A 27,637-nucleotide genomic window follows, 5' to 3' on the forward strand; every position below is an offset into this window, starting at 1 on the left:
AAGACCCTAAACATCACGTTCACTTATCTTGCACGGGGGGGACACAGTTCAGCCCATAACAGCATCCCTGTGAACTTGGGTAAGTGAATGAATGCCTACAACCATTATCTGTCTCACTATCTAAAGATGATTGTCATCCAGGCCTGCATCTGTGAGGAGGATGTGAGGTGATATGAAAAGCCCTTTGCATTTATTCAGGGTTCAAGAAATGCGACTTACCATCTCCTGCTCCACAGCCCCATGTCTTGACTATCATTTATTTAAACTTGCTACATTCAAAGGCAAGCTAGGAGACACCATAAAATGTACAAAGATATCCCCTTACTCTGGGTGAACTCACAAACTTTGAGGAGAGGTCAGAGTTTGTAACACAGAATAGAATTTATGTCTCGTCTGGAGAAATGCAAACAGACAGTTCTGAGGGAGGGCAGAGCGTTGCTTGTTAGGTGACTTGCCAAGGGCATTATAGCAAACTGGTTACAAAGTGGGAACCTAAATCTCAGTTTTCAGATTCCCAATTCAGTTTCTTTCCTATTTGAACACACTGTACAGTTATATCACTTGTCGCCTTTTAACCACTCAGACATTATCAAACCTAACCCATGTTTGCTCATAAGAGGTACTAATGTCAGCTGGGCACGGTGGCTCACACCTGTAATACCAGCACTTTGAGAGGCCAAGGCGGGTGGATCACCTGAGGTCAGCAGTTCGAGACCAGCCTGGCCAACATGGTGAAACCCTGTCTCTACTAAAAATACAAAAATTAGTCGGGCGTGGTGGCGGGTGCTTTAATCTCAGCTACTTGGGAGGCTGAGGCAGGACAATCGCTTGAACCCAGGAGGTGAAGGTTGCAGTGAGCAGAGATAGCACCATTGCACTCCAGCCTGCATGACAAGAATGAAACTCTGCAAAAAAAAAAAAAAAAAAAAAAAAAAAAGTACTGATAGCATGTGAGAGAATCATTAGGGGATGCCCATAGCCTTCTGGGTGGTCCACATTCACTGCCCTTTGCACAGCTTACTCCTGTTTCCCAACCCTCTACATATCCCACATCATACCCATTTGCCCTGCCCTGTTGTACAGGGGAAATTCCCTTTCTTCTTCTGCAGAAACCCCAATAAAAATTAATAAAGTAAAATAAAACACACAGCTACCAACTTTAGTACATGGCATGTAAGAAATCACATTCTTGTCACCCATCAAAAGCAAAACAATTCCTGAGTACTTCATCCATCAACAAATCACTGTAGTCCATTTAGTGTGAGCAAAATAATGAGCCACCTTTTTCATATCCTTGCCTCTGGCACTGCAATTTCAGTCTCAGTTACTTCAGTCTCAATCTCTGTTACTTGCCATTTTTTGTTTTTATGCTTTCCTATGCACCAAGTTTGATACGTGAGCAAAAATCCATCTATGAGAAGGAAGGGTGGTTGCTGATACTGATAAATTCATTCTGGTTTATGGCTAGCAAGATTATGAGGATTCTCAGTCCCGGAAAAGTCATACACTGACTTTTCAGTGAGAATGCTGAAGATTTAAGAAAGGAGATAAGAAATGTCTCCAGCTGAGAAGGTAACTGGGTACTGTCTTGGTCAGTTCAAGCTGCTGTCCCAAATTATCATAGACTATGGTGGCTCCTGAGCAACAGAAAGTGCTCATAGTCCTGGAGGGTGGGAAATCCAAGATCAAGTTGTCGGCAAATTCAGTATTCAGTGGAAGCTCGCTTCCTGGTTTGGAGAGAGAGCCTTCTTGTTCTCTCTATGGACGGTGTTCTCACATGGTGTTAGGTTAGTGCAAAAGTAATTGCAGTTTCGGGCCGTGAACATTAAGTCATTATAACTAGACGCAAACACATCTTTATTAATCAAAATAGGGACCATTACAATCAACACATTTTTGCCAATGCGAAGTAAGTTTTGTTTATCCCTGTAGCTTAAAATTCTGTGCTTTGAGAATCGACAAACTCTTGGATAGCATTTTCTGCATCCCGCCACTTGCGGAAGCATTTTCCCTGCGAAAAGTTGTTGAGATGCTCGAAGAAGTGGTAGATGGTTGGCGAGAGGTCAGGTGAATATGGTGGATGAGGCAAAACTTCGTAGCCCGTCTTTCCACTTTTGGTTGTGTGACGTGCAGCCAGGCGCTGTGATGGAGAAGAATTGGGCCCTTCCTGTTGACCAATGCCGGCTGCAGGCGTTGCAGTTTTCGGTGCATCTCATCTATTTGCTGAGCACACTTCTCAGATGGAATGGTTTCGCTGGGATTCAGAAAGCTCTAGTGGATCAGACCAGCAGCAGACCACCAGACAGTGACATAACCTCTTTTCCGGTGCAAGTTTGGCTTTAGGAAGTGCTTTGGAGCTTCTTCTTGGTCCAGCCACTGAGCTGGTCATCGCTGGTTGTCATATAAAATCCACTTTCGTCGTGCATCATAATCTGATCAAGAAACGGTTCATGGTTGTTACATAGAATAAGAGTACTTTGAAACAACATTTTCTTTTATTCTCAGTTAGCTCATGAGTCACCCACTTATTGAGCTTTTTCACCTTTCCAATTTGCTTCAAATGCCAAACAACCTTAGAATGTTTGACCTTGAGTTCTTTGGCAACTTCTCATGTAGTTGTAAGACGATCAGCTTCGAGGATTGCTCTCAGTTGGTCATTGTCAGCTTCCAATGGCCAGCCACTACACTCCTCATCTTCAAGGCTCTCATCTCTTTAGCAAAACTTCTTGAACCACACTGCACTGTATGTTCGTTAGCAGCTCCTGGGCCAAATGCGTTGTTGATGTTGTGAGTTGTTTCCACTCTTTTACGACCCATTTTGAACCTAAATAAGAAAATCGCTCGAATTCGCTTTTTGTTTTTGAGACGGAGTCTGCTCTGTTGCCCAGGCTGGAGTGCAGTGGTGCCATCTCGGCTCACTGCAAGCTCTGCCTCCCGGGTTCACACCATTCTCCTGCCTCTGCCTCCCGAGTAGCTGGGACTACAGGCTCCTGCCACCACACCCGGAAATTTGCTTTTTATCTAACATTATTCTCATAGTCTAAAATAAATATAAAATAAACAGCAAGTAATAAGTCATTAGCAAAAAACATAAAGCAAGAAATGCACACTAACATGATGTATAACATAACCACATTTATTTAAGAATGTATTCCAATATCAAATGGCAAATTTCAACAATGTGAAAACCACAATTGCATTTACACTGACCTTATAGGAAGGAACAAGCCTGTTTTCTTCAGCCTTCTCTAAGTGCACTAATCCCATTCATGAAAGCTCCATCCTCATGACTCAATCACCTGTCAAAGGCCCCACCTCTTAGTACCATCATATTGGGGGTTAGGATTTGAATGCAGGGATTTTGATATACATTCTGTCCATGGCAGGTGTGTTTCCCAGCCTGTGTTACACTCCAGACTGTACTGCCGCACATGTGAGCCCTCGTTTACCCACAGTACCTGCCGAAATAAGACATGTGTGTGATTCCTGTGTGGCTGTCCATGGGATATGTCCCATACTCCCACTGCTTTCTCCAAGGAAAGCAAGTAAATAAAGATGTGTAGGCAAAACACTCCCTCCCTTAATTGCACTAAGGAAACGGAATAAACTCATTTTAGCAAATCCCAAATTTACTGCAGTGAACTTTAGATGAAGCACTAAGGTATTACACAGAAAATAACAGAAAACTGATGACTTCAGCTTTGGCATTGCATTTCCTTCAGCTTGCAGAACAGCCCAACATGAGAATCATAAACACAGAAGGCAACAGGATGCAACTGCATGTATCTTTGCTCGTTTCCTTTTTGGTTTTCTCCTCTTCCTCCTCCTCCATTGTAGCCTTGCCTGTATCTCAGGTTAACCACTGTAAGCACAAAGGGAATTTTACATGGATTTTTTAAAGTGGGCGATATAATTTTAAAAGTCATTTTTGAAAAACCTATAGGAAACTATTATATTGCCATGAATTTCAGCTAAGGAATGGAAGTCAACTGGCCACTGATGCTTTGCAAAATAAAAATGTCCCAGAATATTTTCAATATTCAATATCTAATATATGGGGAAGAAGTGATTCTATCTCTCAAATAAGTATTCTGAATGAACATTTTGGTATTCCATTATTATAGACTCTAGTTACATCTGAATTCACTCTTAAGTGGCCATAAAGAATGCTTAAATGTCTTAAAGGATGTATTTTTAAGGAGCATGCCAAATGTTTAAAAATGGCTACTGGATTAATTTTCATATTTTCATTCCCTTCAAATTTCCTTTGGTTAAATGGTTTGAATTGCTCCATGACAGTGCTAAACATGTATTAGAGGACTGAAAAATATATTTGATGCATTGTAAAAATGATTTCGCTTGTAAAAGATAAGGATTATTTCCAGTTCCCTAGTAAATGCACAGTGAACAGGTATTTGGGTATTCCTGGGATAAAGAAAGACGGGGAAACTTGGGAAACGATGTAACAAAGACAGCCCTGTTGAATGTGATTATGTGCTTGGCAAATGCAGTCACTGCTTTCTGTCTCTGCTGCTTTTCACAGGTATAAGCCGCTGGCTGATACGTTCCTGCGTGAGAAGAAGGAACATTTGGCTGCAGAGCGATGTCGGCTTGTTCTCCAGCAGTGTAAATTACAAGGCTGGCAGGTCGGTGACCTACAAGCTATGAAAATACCACTTTAGGATTTTAAATAAATGAGCTGAGTCATTGCAGGGAGCCACCAGAGTCTTCCTGGCAAAAACAAATTCCTTTGATGTGTTTGGCAAGGCGTGACATTCAGTGTATTCGCTGGAAATTTGTCATTCTTTATGACTTGCTGATTTTAACATCTTGCAGCCAACATGAGGAAATCTAAGAGGCTCCCTTTACAACCATGACAGAAGCTCATGAGCCCCATTCTGTTTGCCCATGTGCCAGATTCATACCTTGTCACTAAAGCATTTTGTCGTATTTACCCATAGCAGGAGTCAGAGGAGCCAAAATTGAAGAACTAAGGTTGATTTCTGTGTGCAGAGTTGGTCTCTCACAAGTGCATGTTTGACCTGGACTTCCGTAGCTCGTTCAAGTCTCACTCAGCTCCCCTTTCTTCTGTTTCTCGTTGCCCTGCTTCTCACCTGCCTTACAGTGAAAATGTCACTATCCTTTGAACCTCATTTGTTGGCAAAAGCCTCATAATTGGAAACACTTTATTATAGTCTGTGATCGATTTGATGGCAGAACCTAGGGGCCAGTGAAAGCTATAGCTAGACTTGCAGAAAAAGAAAATAACCTGAGACAAAATTACAGGCAAATGTTCACCAGAAACAGGAGAAGATGGTTCCAGATCTTGTTAAATACGTTCAACAACATCAGAGTCCATCCTTGACTCATTTTAGGAAGAAGAGGTTTGAAGTGAGAAGAGCAGATTAGAGCAGCAATGGGAAACCACGCAGTCCATGACACCAGGAATTATTTGGAAGTTTCTTGCTGTAAAACCACCAAAAGTGCGTAGGTGGCAGAAACAACGGTAGCTAAAAGCTTTGGTAAAAACATGACGATGACTGGAAAGTAGACATAATTTGCATCTTTAAAAAGTGATAGGGAGAATATCTATGAGTAAAAGTACATGATAATTGATGAGTCAAAGGATGAGGACTTGGCTTTAGAAATGACATGAGCTCATGATTCAGAATTGCTGAATAGGTCCAAAAGTGGCCCAGTCTCAGTAAAACAGGGAGGGAAGACTGGATTGACACTCGCACACTCATCTGTCTATGACAAAGAACAAAGAACCTAGAATTTTGGCATTGATGAGTAATGATTTAATTGTCTGTGCCACCCAATCTTTTTCTTTGTTATCTTTTTTCCTTTTCTTTTCTTTTTTTTTTTAAACTAATAATGAAATTTGAACTTTAAATAACAATCTGAAGGAGGAAGCTTACTCAGTCTGAAGTTGTCAGTGATGCACATCAGTGCCAAAAGATTGGGTAAAAAGGGAAGGAGGAAGAAGGAGGAATTACTAACCAGAAGTGATGTCCGCCAACCCCTCCAGAGTCAGTGACATAGGGGTGGGATTCACATATATCAGCGTTTATTCGGTCTATAGGTAACTGAAGTCAGTTCAACGGAATCACTGCTGAGATTTTGAATAAGTAATTATATAGTAGTAGTCCACCGATGATGTACCACTAAGGTATTCTTATTGTGTTCTTTTGCTTTTAAAGAATACTTACAGATAATGATATACATATATGTGTGTGTGTGTGTGTGTGTGTGTATCTGTGAGATAGATGTGTGTGTATGAGGGAAAGAGAGAGGGAGAATTTTTATTTGTAGAAGGAAGCAAGGGAATCTGGAATAATTCTTTCACTAAGAGAGTGATTGGAAGTAACCACAATACCTGAGCAGTGATCCCTCTGATAGACCACTGTAAAGGACCGGCCAAATATGAGAGGAGACTGGAAGACAAATCGGTACACACTGCCAGCCATCATTTCTTCTGTATCACTGCTTTTGCTAGGATACTTGAAATTGCAGCCGAGGATAGCATTAAATTGAAACATGCATTAGGACTTTCAATAAGAGTATTAACATTTTTTTAAATGGGAAAGGGATCCCATTTCATGGCACTATTTTCTCCACACTTTTCGCCTGCCTGAAAAGAAGCTGAAAATACAAGACAAAAAAAAATTAAAAGGAAAGAGAAATAAATGTGCTTATTCACTGAGCATATTTACTTATGAGTTCCCTGTTGTCTAGTCAGAAAAAACAGTGTTTCTTCAGCTTCTTCAAGATGTAACCTATGATGTACTTTATACTACCAGACAAATAATCAACTTCACAGAAATGAAGCTTATTCATACTTCACTTTTATATTGGTCTGACAAAGGAAAAAAAAGCTTTTATTAAAAAAAAGTAAATAAAACAAAACAAAAAACACTCATTCCTAACCTGGAAAGTTAGACTCCTCAGTTGCAAAAGCAAAGCATTTGTTTGAAATACATTGCTAGTTACAGGAAGAATTCCTCCTAGTCTATTCTGTTTTTAATTGACACAGCAATTAAATCAGAAGCTGTTAGGCTACAGGGACAACAAGGTTGCATCTGATGGTTAGTGTATCTGTAGCATTGTTTCCAAATTGCTGAGAGTTACAATGTGTGTTTTCATTAACCAGTCAGTTCATCCTTTAGTCCTGAGTGGTTAGCATGAAATGAATGGTTATTCTTTTCTATATTTTTAAAAGCAGTGCTGGAGGACCGAAGAGATTAGAATTACATTTTGCTGCGTTAACTTGTATACAGTGTTAGCTAGAAATTCATTTCTTTTAACTGAACATAGTAATTTCATTGTCATTCTAATGGGTCTTGGAGATCTGGCAGGTTCTGTCTTCTCTTTTTAACTTTAATCAGACCCTGTAGAAGGAAAGCCTTGAATCATCAATATGAGATTGTAACTCTGGAATTCTTATACTCTCCAACATTGTAGCAATTCAGTAAGCCTTGGTGCACATTTGATTTCCTTCTGTTTCAGATGAGGATAAAGATGTCATATCTTCAGTACTATTTTGTACGCCGATCTATACACCTGTGTCTGCTTTTCATGCTTTAAGTAGTCACAGCTTTGTAGTCTGTACTGGAATTTTTAATATTTAATAGGTAATAATTCCTGTCATCTACAGAGTATATTACAACTATTCGTAGTTTTTATTTTATTTTATTAGAGCCTAATAAAAAAATCTGTGCAGAAAAGGAAAGTAGACAGTGTGTACAGGAGTGACCTTATTTTAGATTTGAGGAAATTGAACCTCACAGAGAGCCCTTGTCTTAGTTAGAGATCAGTGTACTGATCAAAATATTAGGTGCAGTTAATATTCAGTTTCAGTGGGAGCACCACTTTGCTGAGACCACGTCTAGCTTTTACTATGTCATGTTCTTTCCACTGCATTTAACTCGATCTATATCTTTTAATATAACTATCTGAAGTCATTTTGCTCATATTACAGGACTTGAAAGGGATAGGTTATGCGTCACAGTGCGAGCTCTGATCAAAGACACTCATACCCTTTATTCGTCTGAGCAGCCTTCGCCTTGTACATAGTGCCTTTTTTATGTTTAAAATTCGCCCAGCAAATGAAGGAAAAACAAGCGGACTACTTCCCATTACAGGGTGACTCTGATCAGAATCCTTTTCTACCCAAACTGTCAGCCAAACTGACCCTGAAATAGCACAATGCATTTGCACCCTCATTCCCAACTACATCTTGGAAACAAGAGGAGAAGGAAAAAGAGAAAAGGAGGAGTAAGGAAAGAAGAAGATAGAGAAGGATAAGAATTGTAATCAAGTGAAGAGTCTCAGGAAGCATTTGATATTGATTATAATTCTGAGAGTTAAGACCTAGATGTGACTCAGGCCATCCAGAGGAAATGACAGGGGTGGGGGCAACTCATGGGCGGTGCTGGTAGAAATGCAGGTCAAAGGAGCAGTGCTGCACCTTCGCACCTAGAGCAAAGGCAGTTTGAAAACAGTTTATTAGGCTATTTCCGCAGATCTGCACCATTTCCAGTATACCGAGTTTTGCTCACATGCCAATTCTCAGCGAGGCATTCCCTGGCTACTAGATTTTAAATTCTCATTATCCTCGACCTTCCTACTGCATCTTCTCATCCTCTTCTCTGCTTCATTCTTCTCCATGGTGCCTAGGACCGTCTGTTACGCTTCAGATTGCAATCCTTAACATGCTGTTCACCACCTTTCCTCCATAGCATGGGAGCTCCATCCCAAGGGCTTTGTGTCCGCAGCTTACTGCTGCATCCCCGGCATAGAAGCCAGAGAAAGACACAGGACAGACACTCTGTGCCTGGAAGCTGGTCCAAGAAATGAGTTTCTGTAAATAAGAAACTACCAAACAATACAGTATACTTGATGTGGATTCAAAGACATGTAAGAACTTTTATAGGCTGGGCGCAGTGGCTGATGCTTGTAATCCCAGCACTTTGGGAGGCTGAGGTGAGTGGATCGCCTGGGGTCAGGAGTTCAAGACCAGCCTGGCCAACATGGTGAAACCCTGTCTCTACTAAAAATACAAAAAAATTAGCCAGGCATGGTGATACCTGTATTTCCAGCTACTTGGGAGGCTGAGGCAGAAGAATTGCTTGAACCTGGGAGGTGGAGGTTGTAGTGAGCGGAGATTGTGCCATTGCACTCCAGCCTGGGCAACAAGAGTGAAACTCCGTCTCAAAAAAAAAAAAAAAAAAAAAAAAAAAAAAACCTTTTAAAATGTATTGTTTTGAAATGAAGTAAGAATCAAATGGATTTTTAGCTTTATATCTGTGTTTATAAGATACATGTATTAATGCATTACTTCTATAGTTACAGATAATTTTTAAAATTTGAAACTACTACGTAAATATAATTTCAGCATAGAATACTGCATAGGGTCAAATTAACTATTTTAAACATTTGTGAAAAAGCTGTAAGTCACACGGCATTTTGCACCAAAGCATTTTTGTTTTCCAATATATAATTTCTGTTATGTGTTTATACCACTAGCCTGTACTTCTCAAAGGAATCTTGTGCCTTCTTTCATATAATTTGAACTGGTCACCACAAGTTTTGGCAAACTCATGCATGTTGCTGTTTCCTTAACATACTCAAAATTGCTACTTTTACATAATGTGGTTTGATTTTGAAGAAAGGAAAATCAAGATGTAGTGGTGGCTAGAAGGCAATCTTTCACGTTGGTGGCTTCTTATGTTTACAGTGAAATGATATATTTTAAAAACATGGTGGACTAGTCAGAGCCACGTCCTTATTTGCAAAGTGGGATTTATGTAACTTGTTTGCAAAAAGGAATGGAAGTGTTTTGAAATGATTTGAATAGGACCTGCATGACTAACTTCTAGTGCTGTTTTCTGTCTCAGCAGATAGAGTTTTCTTTATGAAACAAAGAGTTCATGGATTACTTCACTATGGAAAAATATCCAAATAGTTTGAATTAACTCATAGTTTGAAAACAAGTTAAATTAAGCCAGTAGTTATTAACCATCTGCTATTTGTTTTATTATTGTTATTATTCAGGTATTTTACTTATCTAAATATATGCATTTTAAATTCAGGGCTATCTTAAGGTAACTTGGAAAGGATCCCTCTGGAACTGTGTGCGGTTAATCAGACTATTAGCCTGAATTTCTCCGAGCCACAGAAAAGTGACTGGACAGCAGTTAGGCCCATGTGGAACATGCTTGTTTTTCGTGTTATGTCATTTATGTAAAATGAAAACCTTTGAAGCTAATTCTAAGTGGAAAAATAAGTGGTATAATCTGATTTTCACACATTTTATATGCATCAACTGGTTATAGGATGATTTCTTCTGTGTAGTTATTTGAATGCTATATTCATTTTAAAGCCATCTGGAGGGATGACGAATGAAGAAACAAATCTGTCAGAGTCGGTCCATGTGATACCAGGGGTGCTGCTTCGGAACACACAGCACCCGGAGAGTCGAGGGGGGACTGCACGGATGTGGCTCTGTGCAGAAAGTCTTTCCCGGTGGTACTTTTCACTGTGCAAGCAGATGTCGAGAACTTTGGGGTGAAAGAAGTTTTGTGAGCAGGCAAAGAAGAGTGGCCTGTGTGTCTCCTTTGAGGCAGGAACTTGCGATATCTGTTACTGGAAATTGTGGAAGGAGAAGTTGAGCTCTTCACCTTAGAGATGACATATCATCTATGATTTTAAGGATGAGGAGTCAGACACATAGATCCTTCTGGTGGCTTACTCAAGATTATACAGACAGGAAGAAAGAAACAAAATTAGAACATCAACTTCGTCCCAAGTACCGGCATGATACGATACTTACTCTTGAGTGTGTGCATGCGTGGATGTGAAAGAGACAGAGAGAGAGGCTCTTAAAGAAATAACAAAGGATACTCACAAAAAACATACTCCAAACTGTAATGAGATATACTTTTCCTATTTGTGTTTACTCATGAACAAAGAAATTCACAATCTTTTTTTAATCATCGTCTTCTAATGTAATGTTTATGGAATAGTCTAGATTTTGTTACCTAAATAGTTTGAAATAAGTCATAGTTTGAAAACGAGTTAAATTAAGTTATGATCTTTGAAGGATTTGCTCATATATTACTAAGAATTGCAACATTAACATTTTACCATAACATTACATAAAATCAGTGGGTGAAGGTTTTATTATTTCATTAATCTGCAATAGTACAGTAGAGAAAATAAAATAGAAGAGCAAGGAACTGTTAAAGTTTTAACTACCCCCACTTCTTTTACATTCTCTGTGATGAGACAATTGTATTAGGGCCCTAGGTTCTTATTAGTACGATAAATTAATGGTTTATAACCTTTGTTTTACTACTCAGGGAGCACTCCATAAATCAACTATAAGTACAAGCTAGAAAATAGCCTATAAAATGATTCTTTCTTTTGTATCCTTTCTCCTTCTCTGGAATTATAAATGTTGAAAATAATAAGCATTAGGAACCTAAGAGTACACCTTGAAACGATGTACATTCTATTGGCAATCACCATAGATATTATATTATATGTGTGTGTGTCTGTGTGTATTTCCTTTCTTCTTTTGTGCCAAACACATGCATACACACACGCCATATACATATATGGAACATTTTTGTTATAAAAGTAGTATGTATCCTTGATAAGAAGTTTGAAAAATAGAAAAAAAACTGAGGAAGAAAATACAGTCTACCAGAATTGAACTACCTAAAGATAACTACTGAAAATATTTGGTGCATCGTCATTCACTTCGTTTTTAAAAATCCTGCATGTATTTGATCCTTACTAAATGTGTCTTTCTCCCTTTCCACACTTAACTTTCTGAGGACAGGTGTCATGTAACCATGTTCTTTTGTATTTTTGCTTGCGCGCGTGTGTGTGTGCACATGTGCATATGCGTGCGTGTGTGTGTGTGCATACATGTGTGTGTTTCACTATGACATCTCTTACAGGGTCTGGCACATAGTGTGTATACAACTTGTGTTTGTTGAATGAATGAACCTCCTACCGATGACTACATCTTCCCTTTGCATATGAAGGTATCTGCAGTAAGTTTGGGTGACATGTGTGATAGTTTCTGCCTTTAGAGTAAGTTTACATTTTTTCACTCAGCTTCATTGTGCATGAAGAGTAATATCTTAGGGTACTATCTGGCGCTAATTGCTGATTAAAACTGACTTGTCCTATGCCTAATCCAACCTTGATCTCTTAGAAATCCATCTGTTTTCCTCTGCTTCAAGTTTATTGATTGACTGATTCAACAAGCATTTATTGATCACCTTGTGAGTTCCCCAAATTAGGCAAGGCAATTGCGATGGCTTACGGTCTGCTGGGGGAGAAACAGTCAGCTTTAAACTAATAAATCACAGATTAGGATCCAGGTGCAAAAAGAGCAAAAGGGACACTGCAGTAGTGAACTAGAGGGTTCCTGACCTAACAGGGCAGTTGCCATGCAGGGAATTTCTGGGACGGTCACATGTAGGCCCAGATCTGAAGGGTGAGAAGGAGCTGGGGACATGCTGAGGCAGGACCAAGGGTCCCAGGGTAAGTGTGCTGAGCTCCTGAGGTAAGGACCTCCTGGGAGAACCAACAGGAGAGCAGGAGGGCTGGAGAGAGAACCAGGTGAAAATGGCAGACAGGGATGCTACAAAGTCGTGTTTCTCAACATTTGTGTTTTCATTATTGCCCCACGAAGGAGAAAAATTGAGAGAATTAATAAATAATTTAGTTCTGGGGAGGCAAAAATAACTTTGCTATTACAACAGTTTCTGACCTTCAAAGCTCAGTCCTGCTGGATAATATGAGGCCCCTAACATCTACTGAAAGAAGGGCGTTTGTGCCTGTGCCTACTGAGAGATCCAACTCCATCTCTTCTATGTCAATACAAATTTCCCCAACTTCAAGATTATTTAGTCATTCGATAGGCATTTACTGAGCACCTATTATATGCCAGAAGCCTTATAATTGCTAACACGTTTTTCTTCTCAAGAACCGGTTGCACCGACTAGACAGGATCACCACAAGGAGAAGGTGTGCTTGGAGCTAACTGGGTCAGAACCAGTGGTACCTTGTATGTCAAAGTGCAGCATTCTATTTTAGGTTCAAGGCAGGCTACTGATAAATTTTAGAGAGGGTAGGAACATGACCTGATTTATGCTTTAAATGTAAAAAAAAAAAAAAAAAAAAAAAAAAAAAAAAAAAAAAAAAAAGTGTTATTAGAGAGCAAGAACAGAGCCGGGAAACAAGTTCCCAAGCCAATGTGGTGGCTCAAGCAAGAGACAGCCATTGTGGATGGGACAAGGGAGGAAGCCGAGAACATGATGGGAGGGGAGAGGACCTCACCGTGGCAACAATGAAGGTGCTCGTTAAGTTATATTGACTTGAAGAGTGGAATCTCATTTAAAACCAAAATATTCATGTAGATCGGGAACGTACTCAAGCTCTTTTTAAAAATGAACTTGCTCCATAAAATGTGTTTGGAGCTCTAGATGATGGAAAAGACTCAGCTCTTTAGGGCTGAAAACAGAAGACCGTTCACAAAATTAAATGGGATTCTCAAAGCAAACATGAGCACACCACAGGACAGACATACGGGGAATTAGGAAACCAATGCCAGAACTTTTGAATATCTACCAATATTCCTAAAGATGAACTACATAAGATCAGATGTGCAGGATAAAAAAAAAAAAAAAAAAAAAAAAAAAACATGGTATCATGGTTTTAGAAGAAAAGCACACATCAAAATATATAAATGCCATCAATTTGGCAGACGACGGTAGGACAAGGGCTCCCATACCCTAAGGAGTGCCAAAGGCCATGACCATGTTTGTGCTGCTGTTTGGCCATTTATAACATACAGTCCCATGGGGCAAACCATTATTGACATGATTTAGGCCATTTTGAAAAGAAACATCAAATGTGTGCTCTGACTGAATACGTTAACTTATCAAATACACTTTCCTCTGTGCTTTTGAAGCTAATTGCCTTTGTTTGGGTGTGGCTTTGGTTTGCTTTTTCATAGTATGTCTCTTTGGGAAAAGTGATTTTTTTTTAAGCACTCTTGACCATGTCAATATGATTTCCATAATGAAATAACATATAGAATTACATAGTGAGTCATTCACTAGTAAGCTCAAAATAGTAGCTTTTATTCATCACTGCCTGCTGTGTAGGTCATACTGTTCTAGGTAAGAATAATTAATTTTTCTTAAACTATAATTATATGTAATTCAAGCCAAACCACCTTCTTCAAATACCAGAAGATACAGTGCTCTATTAGATGTGTGTGGCTGTAATTATCTTTTCTGTGTTGAAGTTAAACTTCAAGAATAGTCTATTTATAACAAAGAGAACATGTATTTTCATATAAATGTATCCTTTGAGAACATTTAAAAGTACATTCAGACATTCAGAGCCAGGCTGAACATTAGAATTTTTCTATTTAGTAGCTTTTCAAAGCAACCATGAAAGTGTAGAATGTGGAGGTATTAATAGTAAAATATTCACACACGAAAAAGTAATGGTCATTCTTAGAAATTTAATGAATGAAATGGGGGAAATGTGAATTCAGCCTGGAGAGGATGCATTTAGTTCAATGGTTTCCTTATTGAGCTTGTTGAAAAGGTAGACAGTATTTCACTCATCCTTGTGGTCCCAGCGTCTGTACCCTGCTGGTATGAAGAAGGTGCTTGGCAACATTTGATTTATGAATGGATACATGAATGAATGATTGAAGGTGAATGAATGAATGAACTAATGAGTGAATGGATGTTCAGAGCAGACAGATGGTAGGATGATGGATGAATAAATGTGAGAAAAGGATCATCAGGAAAAATATAAATATAATGCAACTGAGTGTTATGAGAAATGATATTGATCCAGGAATGAATTATAGGTAAAGACCTGTTCATGGCACACATGTAGAAATGTTGGGATTTTGAGATTTCTTTCCCTTGGAAGAGATGACCTGGTAGGCACAGAAATGGTATCGCATAGCAAAAATAGAACAGGGTTGTGAAGGAGCACAATGACATCCTGAGATCAGCAGGAAGGAAAGCAAATCTGAGGGGAGAACTCTGCAGACATCAGAACACTGAAAAGATTGTGTTGTTCGTATCACCATCAATAAAGCTATTCTTAACAAACTGGGAACAGATCTACATTGCTGGGCACTTTAAAAAATACTAGGGCATTTTTCCAGAATACTGATATGTGAAAGATGTGACTACTTTTGATGCAACTACGATAGTACATATCCTTTGAAAAAGCTGAAAGTATTTACTAGACTAGGGCTGTTTTTAGAGCAAGGGGGTTAACATTTTTCAAGATTAATTTTGTATGAAAATAAAGCATTTTAATTGCAGAAAAGAAGCTAGCATTCACAATAAGACCTTTCTCATTAAAATGTAATATACGTTAATAAAATAGTCCAATGATTTTAGACTTAGAAATAAAGGGATAGCATCTAACCCAACACTGACAACCGTAATGATATCATTCAGTGAAAACTGCATTCATGAGAATGCTATGGGCCCTGTACAATATATAAAGACAGTAATGATGTCATTCAGTGAAAACTCCATTCATAAGAATGCTATGGGCCCTGTACAATGTATAAAGACAGTAATGATATCATTCAGTGAAAACTCCATTCATAAGAATGCTGTGGGCCCTGCACAATATATATAAAGAAGGTTCACATTGGTTTTGCGCTTCAGGAGAGTATACAGGAAGCTAAAATAATAGTAAATAGCATCTCTTTAAGAGAAATAAAAAAGGGTTAGCTCATATTATAGAGGGCTTTATAGGCAACATAAAATCATTGAAGTTTCTAGAAGACTAATAAATTGAAGTCAATGTGCAAGGTGAATTAAAAAGCAGATAAAGAAGAGATGATGAGTTAAATTCTAGATTTTAGTCTGTAATAATCCTATATCAGAGGTGATGGCACTAGAAATATGAAACTTAGCATCTTTGTTTCTTTAATCCTATTAGATGTATTTTAATAAAATACATCAAATAGTTTAAATAAGTTGAAAATGTTAAGATTTATTTTTTGATGGCCGGGCGCGGTGGCTCATGTCTGTAATCCTAGCACTTTGGGAGGCCGAGGTGGGTGGATCACCTGGGATCAGGAGTTCGAGACCAGCCTGACCAACATAGAGAAACCCCATTTCCACTAAAATTACAAAACTAGCCAGGCATGGTGGCGCATGCCTGTAATCCCAGCTACTCAGTAGGCTGAGGCAGGAGAATCGCTTGAACCTGGAAAGTGGAGGTTGCAGTGATCTGAGATCATGCCATTGCACTCCAGCCTGGGTGAAACTCCGCAAAAAAAAAATAATAATAATAATAATTAAATTTTTGTAGACAAATGAAATTTTAAATATCTGAGATTATGTTATAGCAAGTGCTTATTAAAATCATTTTTTAAAATTCTGCCTTCTCCATTGTACACGTCCATTTAGTTTCATTTCCTTCACCTTAATACATGTGAATTATGAACTTTATACTTTTCCAACATTATTTGAGTTTATAAATATCTCACAGTTAAGTTGAATAGTCAGACGGTACATAAATAAGAAGAAAACCAGGACTCCAGTCCTACTGTAGAGATGTATACAAGGTACATTAGTGACATGGATGTACTATTGTAATTGATTTATTATTATAAGGTACACACCAAACAGGAGAAAAATGAATTCCCACTTTGGATCAGAAAGCAATATGATATAGCTGGAGAATAAGTAAGCTTGAATGTATTGAATAAGTTCTAGAAGCCTACTATACAACATCGCACCGCTATTTAACAACACTGCATTATATGCTTAAAATTTTGTTAAGACGGTAGGTATCAGGCTAAGTGTACTTACCACAAATTTTAGAGGGAAGGTGAGGGAGGCAGGGATGGAGAGAGGGAAGAAGGAAAGGAGGAAGGAAGGAAAGAAGGAAAGAAGGAAGGAATAGAGGAAGGAGGAAGGGAGGGAGGAGACTAAAAGTGCGATACAATAGAAAACTCTAATAAACCTTTTAAAGGCATTTGAACATCATCCTGAAAATCATTACAGGCCACTAACTAATTTTAGACAAGAAAGTAACATAATGAGATTGATGTTTAGAAAGATCACTCTGAATATAGTTTAAAAAAATGGATGCTTATAGACCCATGATAATTTATGGAGCTACTGAAATTATTCATAAAAGTAATCAGGAAGTGGGTTCTAGAAACCTCAACAGAACTTATGACTAAATGGGGCCTGGGGGAAAAGCTATAAGCAAACTTAGGTGATGCTTGGGGTTCTGGCTTGGGTGATGAGGTGATGATGACTCCTTTGGCCTAGAAAGGCAAGAGTGGGTAGGGATGGATGAGATGGGAAAGTGTGTGAGAAATGACCTGTGGAAATCTCTAGGGCTTGAGGTGCTCAGGGAATACCCAGGTAGATGGTTCTTTTGATCACTGAGCTAGAAAATACAGGACAAGAGGGAAACATACGAGTGAGGCTAGGGTGCCCACGAAACATTGACATAAATGTGTGCACAATGAGATGGGCTCCATAGGTCTGGACTCGGTGATAAGATGAGCTCTCATGAGCAGTCTATAGTGAAAGCTTTTGGAATAATGAACTTACCAGGAAGATGATGAAAAGTAAGAGGAGAATTCAGTAGAGAATTCTGAGGATAGCTAACTTTTCATTGGGAAGCAGCAACGAAGCAGCTTCAGACAAACATTGGAACAGAGATGACAGACACAGAGCAGGGGACCAGGTGAGCTTGTCAGAGAAGTCAAGCCTCAAGAAAAGAGAGTGACCCAGGGTCTCACCACTGAAAACGTGGTCCACAGACTAACGTCACCGACATCATTTAGGAATGTGTTAGAAATGCAGAATGAATCACTGGCCCCATCCCAACCTACTGGATCAGAATTTACATTTTGACAAGATCTCCAAGTGATTAATACACATGTTTCAATTTGAGACTTTATAGGGTCAAGGGTATGTGTTTCTTTTAGTCTGGAGCCTGGAGAGCTCCGATTCATCTTACCTCTGGCACTAACTTTCTGTATGGACTGTGTGAGTGTCATATGTCCTCTCTAAGACATATCTTTTTCTCTTGAAAACTGAAGAGGTTGATCGAGATGATTTCTAAGATCTAACTAGAACAGTGTGGGTTACGGACACTCTGTTCCTTTGCCCCTCCTTTGTAGATGATGAATCCTACTAGTATCATCTGTTGTGGACATCACAAGTGCACATTTCCTTAGAGGAAATTGTACTATTATTTCAAAATAAATGTTATCCAATTTTCTATGTCTCCATAAGTAACTGAAGTGTTTTTTGTTGTTTTAATTGACATGTCCTTCTGTCAAAGCAGAACCATGTGACCTGAGCTTTCTCCTTTACTTTACCTGCATGGGAAACAATTACTGATTGTATTTTTTAGCAGCAGTAAATGAGTAAACTAAATTAAGTCACACATAGAATACAAATAATATATGCTTCTTCAACTCCCAAAGAATTCATAGATATAACGAAATGAGAGGCGTCACTATTTTTCTAAACTATCAATATGTAAGAATAGTTCTACATTAGATGTTTTTCTCAATTTCATTAATACAGAGAGAAATGTGCATCGCAGAAAAATATCAAAGGATAATAGCTGTATTTTTTCTTTGTAAATGCTGTTCCAAAAGTACTGCCAGAAACACTCAGCACTCCTAAAAATTGTCTTTAAAAAAAAAAAGTGCTCTACAGGTTCCCTTGAAGTCTCTACTAACACAGCTTCCGTGCCACCTACACTCTAGCACAAGCACCGTTCCAGCATTTGTCTGTACCTCCACAGCCTACACCTCTCAAAAAAAAAAAAAAAAAAAAAACACACACACACACACACCTAAAAATTGTAGCAGTAATTGGAGCTTTGGAAGTCATCAATGACAATTTTGTTTAATCTTTTAAAATCTGTCACTTAAAAAGAAAAAAAAACCTAATGGTTTTCTAATAAAAATAGCGATGACTGTAATTCACAGATGGTTTACTTTTACAGGAGTCAGAATGACATTAACATTTTAATCTCAGCTGGGAACACTCTGCATCTAGCAGTGCACAGGGAGAGGGCTCAGTTGAAGAACATTTTAACCTCTCCTTTTCTCTGCTTAGTGAGAAACATTCTTTGATGTGAGAATACCACCAAAATGAAAAATGTAGGTGATCTGAACCTTTGGTCTAATTTTAATGAATCTTAATTTATTGGATTTGGTATAACACTGTAAGACTGATTATACAGTAACATTCATTCCATAGGAAAAAAACAAAAACGGTCAATAATTTTCTTTTGGTCAATATCATTAATAAACAGTGTGAATCCATGAAAATTCAGAATATATGTGATCTTATCTGTGTTTCCCTGCTAAAGAAGGATTCTTAAATTTGTATCTTCATTAATCTGTAGCATCAGTGAAAGTAGAGAACTATAAAGACTACATTCAGAATGGTTTCTGGGGAAGAACTCCAAAATACTACTTAACTGCTAATTTCATTGTTTTCAGAAAGACTAAACATTTACTACAAGTATAGCATCTCAAAAAAAAAAAGTACAGTCAAACAAATGCTAAAACATCCAATGAGTATCTACAAATGTTGCCAAACCATAAATAAATTATATAATACAAAACTACATGAAATAAAATAGTCCGTTGGATACCCATAAAATATGCCCAAGTAGTTGATGGAAGAATTTTTTTACAAAATAATCTGAATGAATGTAATAGCAGCAAGCACAATACCCAGCCATTGCAACAAAGTCTTTAGCCATGTCTTGATAGGATGCTTGTATTGTGACTTCAGATCTCCAACCTCCACCGAGCGAATCTGAAGCCCAGAAGCCCTTTGTAACTTACAAAGCCCTTGGTTGTACCTCAGCAGTGCAGATTTGCACAGGCATCACTACATCAAACACCCACCAGGGGTTCGGAGAGCAGGTCCAACCTTCCAACTCCTACCATTGCACATGTCTGCCTTCCTCTCATTTGTGCTTCGATTGCCAACCCTGCTTCTTCCCAGCCATTATCCCAATCCATGGCTCCCAGAAAGAAGTCCTTTTCTCCACTTCCAAAACTGACCTGACATGCAGTGAAACCGTCAATCCACTTCTCAACTACCCACCATCAAGAGCTTCATGAAATCCCTAGTGTATTCCAAGAAAAGTTCACTTCAACCTCTGTGTCTACTCTTCCTGTAATTTACCTTCCATATCTAAACCAAAACTGTATTTCCTGAATATACTGTATCCTGAGTTTCCCCTTTTCCCCACTTCCTTTGTCTGAGAGGAGGAGGCAACAGGGTCAGCTAGCTCCTGGTCCCCTAGCTTATGGTTGCAGCTAGCCATGGGTTGAGATAATGAGAATAATGGCTGGGAAGGAGCAGGGTTGGCAACTGAAGCACAAATGAGAGGAAGGCAGACACTTGCAATGGTAGGAGTTGGAAGGTTGGACCTGTTCTCCAGTCCCCTGGTGGGTTTTTGATGTAGTGATGGCTATGCAGATCTGCACTGCTGAGGTACAACCAAGGGTTTTGTAAGTTACAAGGGGCTTCTGGGCTTCAGATTCACTCAATGGAGGTTGGAGATGTGGTGTCACAATACAAACTGGTAGGCCAGTTTCACCCCATGTTTCTTTTTCCTTTTATTTCCTCCGTGACTTATTCTATCACCTGCCACCTTCTGTGACTTACTTCTGGATTGTTGAATGACTCTAGGGTCTGACTGAAGTTTTCATTTTCCATCTTACCTCATTTTCACCGGAGAAGCTATCATCCGTCTCTGTGACTCACTTTATGCAAGGGCTTCACAATTCTTTATCTTCTGTTCTTTTTTTCTGATCTGAATTCATCCTGCCCACATCCCTGCCACTTGTGCATTTCAAGAATATGTGTCCATATTCTTCAGGAGATGCAAAAAAAAATATATATATATATATATGATGGTAAATATATACAAAGCACTATAATAGGATAAATAATCACTTATAGGGTGCTCTGGGAACACAAATAGAAGGTGTCAAAGCCCTAAAGGAAATGGAAAGGTGGATATAAAAATTCTAGTAATGGAGATGAGGTTTGATTTCAGTTGTAAAGGATACAGAGGAGTTGGTCAACAGGGAAGCAGCAGTTGCAGAATCTTCCAAACCTAAATGATTAATTGGAGTATTTTTCCCTCCCTTGCCAATGACCAGCTCAACAATCTATTCTTAGACAGTTTTCAGGATTCAAGACAAATTTCAAAAAAATATTTTTATAAAATTTAGATCTGGTCCTCTTACCATTTCCCAGCATATCCAAATTGCTCACAGGAGAATTTCCATGTTTTTCCTATAGTCCTCTTCATGATGTAGCCAGCAATTACAGGTGTAGCCTCTTCCCTCATCCGTGTCCACATAACTGTACCCTCAGATGGTTTATCTTCTGGTTCTTGCCCTTCACATGCTAGTTTCTCTGCCTCACACCTACCATCTCAAGATGCCCTGGGAAATTCCTGCTTATCCCTCAAGACAAAATGGCTTAGAAAACATGCTTCTCACTGAACCCTGCCTGATCACACCTTGATCACTCTCTTTTCTTGAAAGCTGTTTCTTGGACATAACTCTCTGTCCTGAGCATGGACAATTGCCACAATCTGCTCACTGCTGACCTTCCCCAGTATACTATGAGCTCCACGAGGATGGAGGCCTCCTTTGTATCCCCAAATCTAGCACAATGTTCAAGATAAACCTCCTTTGGGTTTTGGAATGGCTGTTAGAAATGCCACTGTAAGAGGGCATACTCATTTTTTCCACCTCCCCTCCTGCTCAGGGTCTCCACTGAATTAAGAGAGGGGAACTAGAATCCTGTTCTCCTGTTTCCCTTCCACAGGTCTTTTAGGCATGTTGCTCTCCTTCTATATGTTAATTCCCCTAATGATCATTATTGATCCCATCCATTGTAGAGTATCACCAGCCATCATTCCTTTGGAGTTCTGTTTTGGAACCCAGGTTTGGATGAAGTTTGTCTTTGGGAGTTATTCTCCCACAATGAGTTACATCCCACAATCAATGATGAACAGAGAGGTGACATGCTCCCTCCTTTCCAATGCCTGTCTCACAGATTTGTTCTGCAGAGCTCACAGACAGGACCAACTGTTCTTCCTGTCGACTGCCAAAATAAGTCAGCAGTTGGGAAGGAGAAAAAAAAAAAAAAAAAGACTATGAATTATGGAAAATAACTGGGAAGATAAAATGGCAATACAATGAAAAAAAAAAAAGTAACAATCTCAGTAGCCACCCACTCATGTTACTGTCTCAAATTTCAACCAACTAAAAGAAACTAAACTAAATGAAGAAGAACATCTAGTCAGCCAGAAGGCTCTGAGGTAGACCAGTAGTTAAGAGTTTTTCCCGTTGATCTAACTAATTAGCCTGACTCTCATAATGCAGAATTCAGCCAAAATCTTCGGCAAAACTGTGTTTTATTAAGACAGCAGATCATGTAAGGGAAGAGTTAGGTGGAAAGGGGTGAAGTGACAAAGCGTGTTTGGAATAAGCTCCATTTTCATATGAAATAGCTCATAAAACATCTCTGGCCAACCATTCTGAAGACAAGGCTGACCTACAAACCTTTCCCATACCTCATGGTGTGTACGCACATGCCAGCTTCTGGTGACACTGTGATGTATGGCATAGGCTAGGGGGGTGTTATCATTTTAATGTCCCCAGTTCATGCTTGGGAGCACACATGTTAGACTTCTCACTTTAATGGTGTTTGTCTCAAGTGCTAAGAATATGATTATAAACTTATTGCAAGTAATACTTTCCCTTTATCTAACCGAATACCATCTCAGAGCTTCCTTGGCACACCACATTCGGATTCACCAGGCTCTCCTGCAATTACTTGTGTCTGCTTCTCCTAAGAGACTATGAGTGCCTTCTATGTGAGGGGTATTCCTCACACCTACCTCAGTTCTGTGAATTCTTCAAATAAGCACAACACACAAGAGAATTACTTTAAAAGTGTATGAATGTGGCTTACAGTTTTGTGTTAAGAATTTTCTTTGGCAGCTGTCTTCATCGATATCAGTACGTTTGGATAAGTTCTCATGCCACTAGAGCTTGTCATAGAAACTGATTTCATGTCATGCTAAAATTTCTTTTTAAAAATTCTGGAAAAGTATGTTCATCCCATAACTACTGTTTGTGCAAACATCCAGAAGATTGTTGCTCAAAGATGACTTTCTCATCTTTCTTGAGACTTTTAAACTTTAGTTCTGAAGTTCTATAATTGCAATTGTACAAACATTTGATTTATAATCATATGTGGCATAGTGGGAAAAATTATAGAAGTAAAACAATTTTATGCGTCGGCTTTATGTTTCATTTTGGTCTTTTGAGTGTTTGTTTTTCTTTTTGTAAACTCAAAACTCAAACTCCCTGCTATGAAAAGAGGAAGGAAAGATGAGGGTCTAGCTCTAGAATGGGAGAATCCATTCATGGGGATGGTCTTCTCTTCTGACTGATAGTCAAGGCCAGTGTTTCTCTTTTGCACCACATGGTACAACCCACATCAGTAGTGTGTAACCATTTGCAAACAATGTGGCACATGCAGAAAACATACTTATTACAACAAAGCCTTTGGAATTTTGATTAAATGTAATAGTGTTTAAGCATCAGAGACATGTACTCTAATTTTCTTAGTTTGTTTCTTCTAATCCTCTGCTGGAAAAATCTTTTGTCTGATTATTTTTCCATCATCATTTTGGTATCTTCATGCTGTTAAATGTTTCCCTGCTGTTTGCATTTTAGATGGGAGTCCGAAAAGTGTTTCTAAAATACTGGCATGCTGACCAACTCAATGATTTGTGCCTACAGTTGCAGAGAAAAATTATAACCTGCCAAAAAGGTAACATTTATATGCCAACATTTCTGAACTTCTTTGAGTCGTGAAATGCAAAATCTTTTAGTGCATCCCTAAGTTTAAATGTCAATGGGGTCTGCACCCTAATGGCCACTGTATTCCATTCCTGGATGCTATCTTCAGGCAAATAGTTTTTGGGTGTTTAGGAAGCATCGTGGTTTAGTTTGCTATGCAACTGTCTCAAAATCAACATTTGCAGACATTGGTCATGTTTTAATTAGACATCCTTTTGTACAAAATTTTATATTGAATTTCCCTAAAGTACAGTTTGGAAGAGGGAATATACATCTCTTACTATTTATGCATCCATTACCCTGCAAATACTCAGGCTTTTAAATTCTTTCCAAAAGCACAGGATAGTGAGAATGTAACATTGTGCAGCAGGGAAAATGTCTCCCCTGGCATGTAGGTGCAGCTATGGCACCAAATTCCTGTGTCATTTCAGTAGCGCCACAGGGACACCAGAGTTTGGAGAACCGGAACAAGCCGATGAACCAAACAACATTTTCTGTAATTCTACATGTGCCTTGGAAAAAGTATTGACTTTTTTTTCCCTTTATGAAGTGACAGTAATATTTGGAGTGCTATCTTTGAAAGCAGATAGTATCTATTCATTTTAACTTTAGAAGAGATTCCATTTGGAATTGTTTTTTCTATCAAAATCCAAGTGACTATTGAAAATGGGTACATTTTTAAAAACATAACTATGCTTCACATAAGATGTACATGTGTAATAGATTTTTAATTTGCTTAATAGCTTATATATATATTTTTATATATTATATATAATTTTATATATATATATTCCTGAAAGAATAATAAAAGAGGGAGAAATGATCTATATGCTAGCTTTTAGTAAGATATAGTGAACTCAATTCTAATATATTTGAAACTGTTACTCTAACAAGGAAACCTAATAGGATCCCCAGATCACGTTTATTCTTCTCAAGCCTCTGTCCACTTTTTCTGTGGGATTCATTCAGGTATGCCCCTGTGTGAATCTCCAATGGGTCTTTTCATTTTCTGATAATAAAAAGTCACCTGTAATCCCAGTTACTCAGGAGGCTGAGGCAGGAGGATCCCTTGAGTCCAGGAGTTCAAGACCAGCCTGGGCAACATAGTGAGACCCCTATCTCTCAAAAAATTTCCCAAGCATGGTGGGACGCAACAATAGTCCCAGTTACTCAGAAGACTGAAGTGAAGAATTCCTTGAGGTCAGGAGTTCCAGGCTGCAGTGAGCTTTTTCTACCACTGCACACCAACCTGGGTGCCAGAGTGAGATCCCACCTCTAAAAGAAAAAAAAAAAATCAAAATTAGAAAAAAATAAATAAAATAAGAAGCCCTGTTACATGCTAGTCCCTTGAACAGTCTCTGTTCAGATTTTAACACATCCAGCTCAAGTAATGATCAAAATTCAGAACTTCATTCTAAGTTAAAACATCCTTCTTGGCTGTTGCAGGCCTGTCCCATCCTTACTGGACATGGGACTGATCCCTACCTACTCAGGTTGCCTCGGGGTCTCCCAGGGTTAATGAGGAGGGGAAGAAGTAAGGAGGTGTCTTCTGAGGAAGATAAAAAGTCTTCTGGCCGGGCGCGGTGGCTCAAGCCTGTAATCCCAGCACTTTGTGAGGCCGAGACGGGTGGATCACGAGGTCAGGAGATCGAGACCATCCTGGCTAACACGGTGAAACCCCGTCTCTACAAACAAGTACAAAAAACTAGCTGGACGAGGTGGCAGGCGCCTGTAGTCCCAGCTACTCGGGAGGCTGAGGCAGGAGAATGGCTAAACCCGGGAGGCGGAGCTTGCAGTGAGCTGAGATCCGGCCACTGCACTCCAGCCTGGGCGACAGAGCGAGACTCCGTCTCAAAAAAATAAATAAATAAATAGATAAATAAATAAATAAAGTCTTCTAAAGATAAAAAGACCTGCTTCTGGCAAGTCTTCTGATGACACAGGTGTACTATGGCGCTGGTCTCCTCCAGCTGGGGCAGACTTCAACAGCTTTCCACATATTCCGGAGCACTTCAGGGACTTCCTTCTCTAACTGGCAACATCCTCCTTTGGCCGGTCATTTGCAACTCACCCCTCAACCCCTGGCACCTTGCAGACCCTCTGTTGGAGTCTCATTGTTCTCTCTGTACACGTTCTTTGTGAAAACCACATCCTTGTGAAAACTGCAGCCGTGGCCTCTGAGATATCACAGTGCACAGTGGCTCCCAACCCCAAGGAGCCACATGCCAAGATCTCTGGGTGGCCTCCTGAAGCCACTTTCACCAGGCTGAGGCAAGGGGGAGTCTCGGACCAGAGAGGGCCAACTGCCACCTCTTGGTAAAGGAGGCATCTTCTTTCTAGTGTGTGATGACCTGGCCTTCTTAACGTCAACCTTCATCAGCGCAGGGGAGAGGGCAGGCCACAGGTCTGTTTTGGATCTCCGCCTTGCAAGTCCTATTTGCACGTTCGGCCCTGCCCCAACCCACGTTTCCCTGGAACACCAGTGGCACCAACTTCACCAGGGATCTGGCTAGCAAAGCAATGCCTCAGGCCCCACCCAGGACCTATGGCATCCAGAGCTTTATCTGCAGCCTCAGCTGAAACTGGGACAGGGAGAGTCTCATTTAATATAATGCCAAAGACAGAACAGGGTATCACAAATTCTCCTGAAAACTTCCCTTAAATATAATAAGAAGAAGTTTTGCCCCATTAGATATTTCTGTTCTATTTAACAAAGATTAAATTGCTGTACCCTATTGACCTGGAACAGAAAAGATGAACAGAACTGTAATTACTTGTTCACTTTTCGAAAGATAAAAATTAAGAATGGTCTTAAAAGGTCGGGTGCAGTGGCTCATGCCTGTAATCTCAGCACTTTGGGAGGCCGAGGCAGGCAAATCACCTGAAGTTAGGAGTTCAAGACCAGCCTGGCCAACAGGGTGAAACCCCGTCTCTACTAAAAATACAAAATGAGCCCGGTATGTTAGCGCATGCCTGTAATCCCAGCTACTCAGGAGGCTGAGGCAGGAGAATAGCTTGAACCCAGGAGGCAGAGGTTGTGGTGAGCCGAGATCATGCCATTGCACCACTCCAGCCTGGGCAACAAGAGTGAAACTCCATCTCAAAAAAAAAAAAAAAAGTCTTAAAAAATGGCATCAAGATAGAAACCATAATCTCATATTGCATAAGTGAAATAATGAATATGAGTATTTTTTAATTACAGGGTTTTAAATGCAAAGCATTAATTATTGATTTTTATTTTCATAGCTCTTAAAACAGTTCCCTCAATGCTTTTTGCTAATATTAAATTTACTAAAAATTTATATGATCTGGAACCATTTCCAGTTTTTTTTTTTTAAGAATTCTATATTTTTCTTTAAAAATGTCCAGGGGAAAGAAAGCTGTAACTTTTAGTTTTAAATTTAATCATTTTAATTTGAAATTATTCCTGCCAGAAGTTTTTTCTCTGACTGTATATGCTCATTTCATTCAGATGAAATTAAGATATGGCAGGTGTCTTAGCAGCAGTCTTCTGAATTTGTCTGAAAGACAATAAACATCAGCATCCATGAGTGGCAATTTTATTTTTACCAGTTGCCCCTTATTGAAGATATCAATATTTAGCAACTGGTGTAACATTTTTAAAGAATTTTAAAAGGCTAGTGGGATGAAGTGTGAGAAAATGAGGTC

General features: G+C 39.2%; 1 protein-coding gene and 1 long non-coding RNA gene across 13 annotated transcripts in view; one reads left to right on the forward strand and one right to left on the reverse strand.

Moving 5' to 3' along the window:
- The window catches only part of MYO16 (myosin XVI), a 698,554-nt gene that overhangs the window by 584,270 nt on the left and 86,647 nt on the right, over positions 1-27,637 (forward strand). For all 12 annotated transcript variants that reach the window (XM_045377420.2, XM_005586232.4, XM_074021383.1 and 9 more), the window contains 2 exons: positions 4,544-4,646; positions 23,843-23,939. In XM_045377420.2, coding sequence (XP_045233355.2) covers positions 4,544-4,646; positions 23,843-23,939 — 200 coding nt within the window. The remainder of the gene's footprint in view (positions 1-4,543; positions 4,647-23,842; positions 23,940-27,637) is intronic.
- Positions 4,316-5,714, reverse strand: LOC135968150 (uncharacterized). Its single transcript, XR_010582683.2, has 3 exons — positions 5,299-5,714; positions 4,956-5,114; positions 4,316-4,568 (listed from the first exon to the last, which is right to left on the reverse strand). It is a non-coding gene; the product is annotated as an uncharacterized lncRNA (long non-coding RNA).

The sequence above is a fragment of the Macaca fascicularis genome, chromosome 17 (assembly GCF_037993035.2).
Source record: "Macaca fascicularis isolate 582-1 chromosome 17, T2T-MFA8v1.1".
In the NCBI taxonomy this organism is placed as follows: Eukaryota; Metazoa; Chordata; class Mammalia; order Primates; family Cercopithecidae; genus Macaca; species Macaca fascicularis.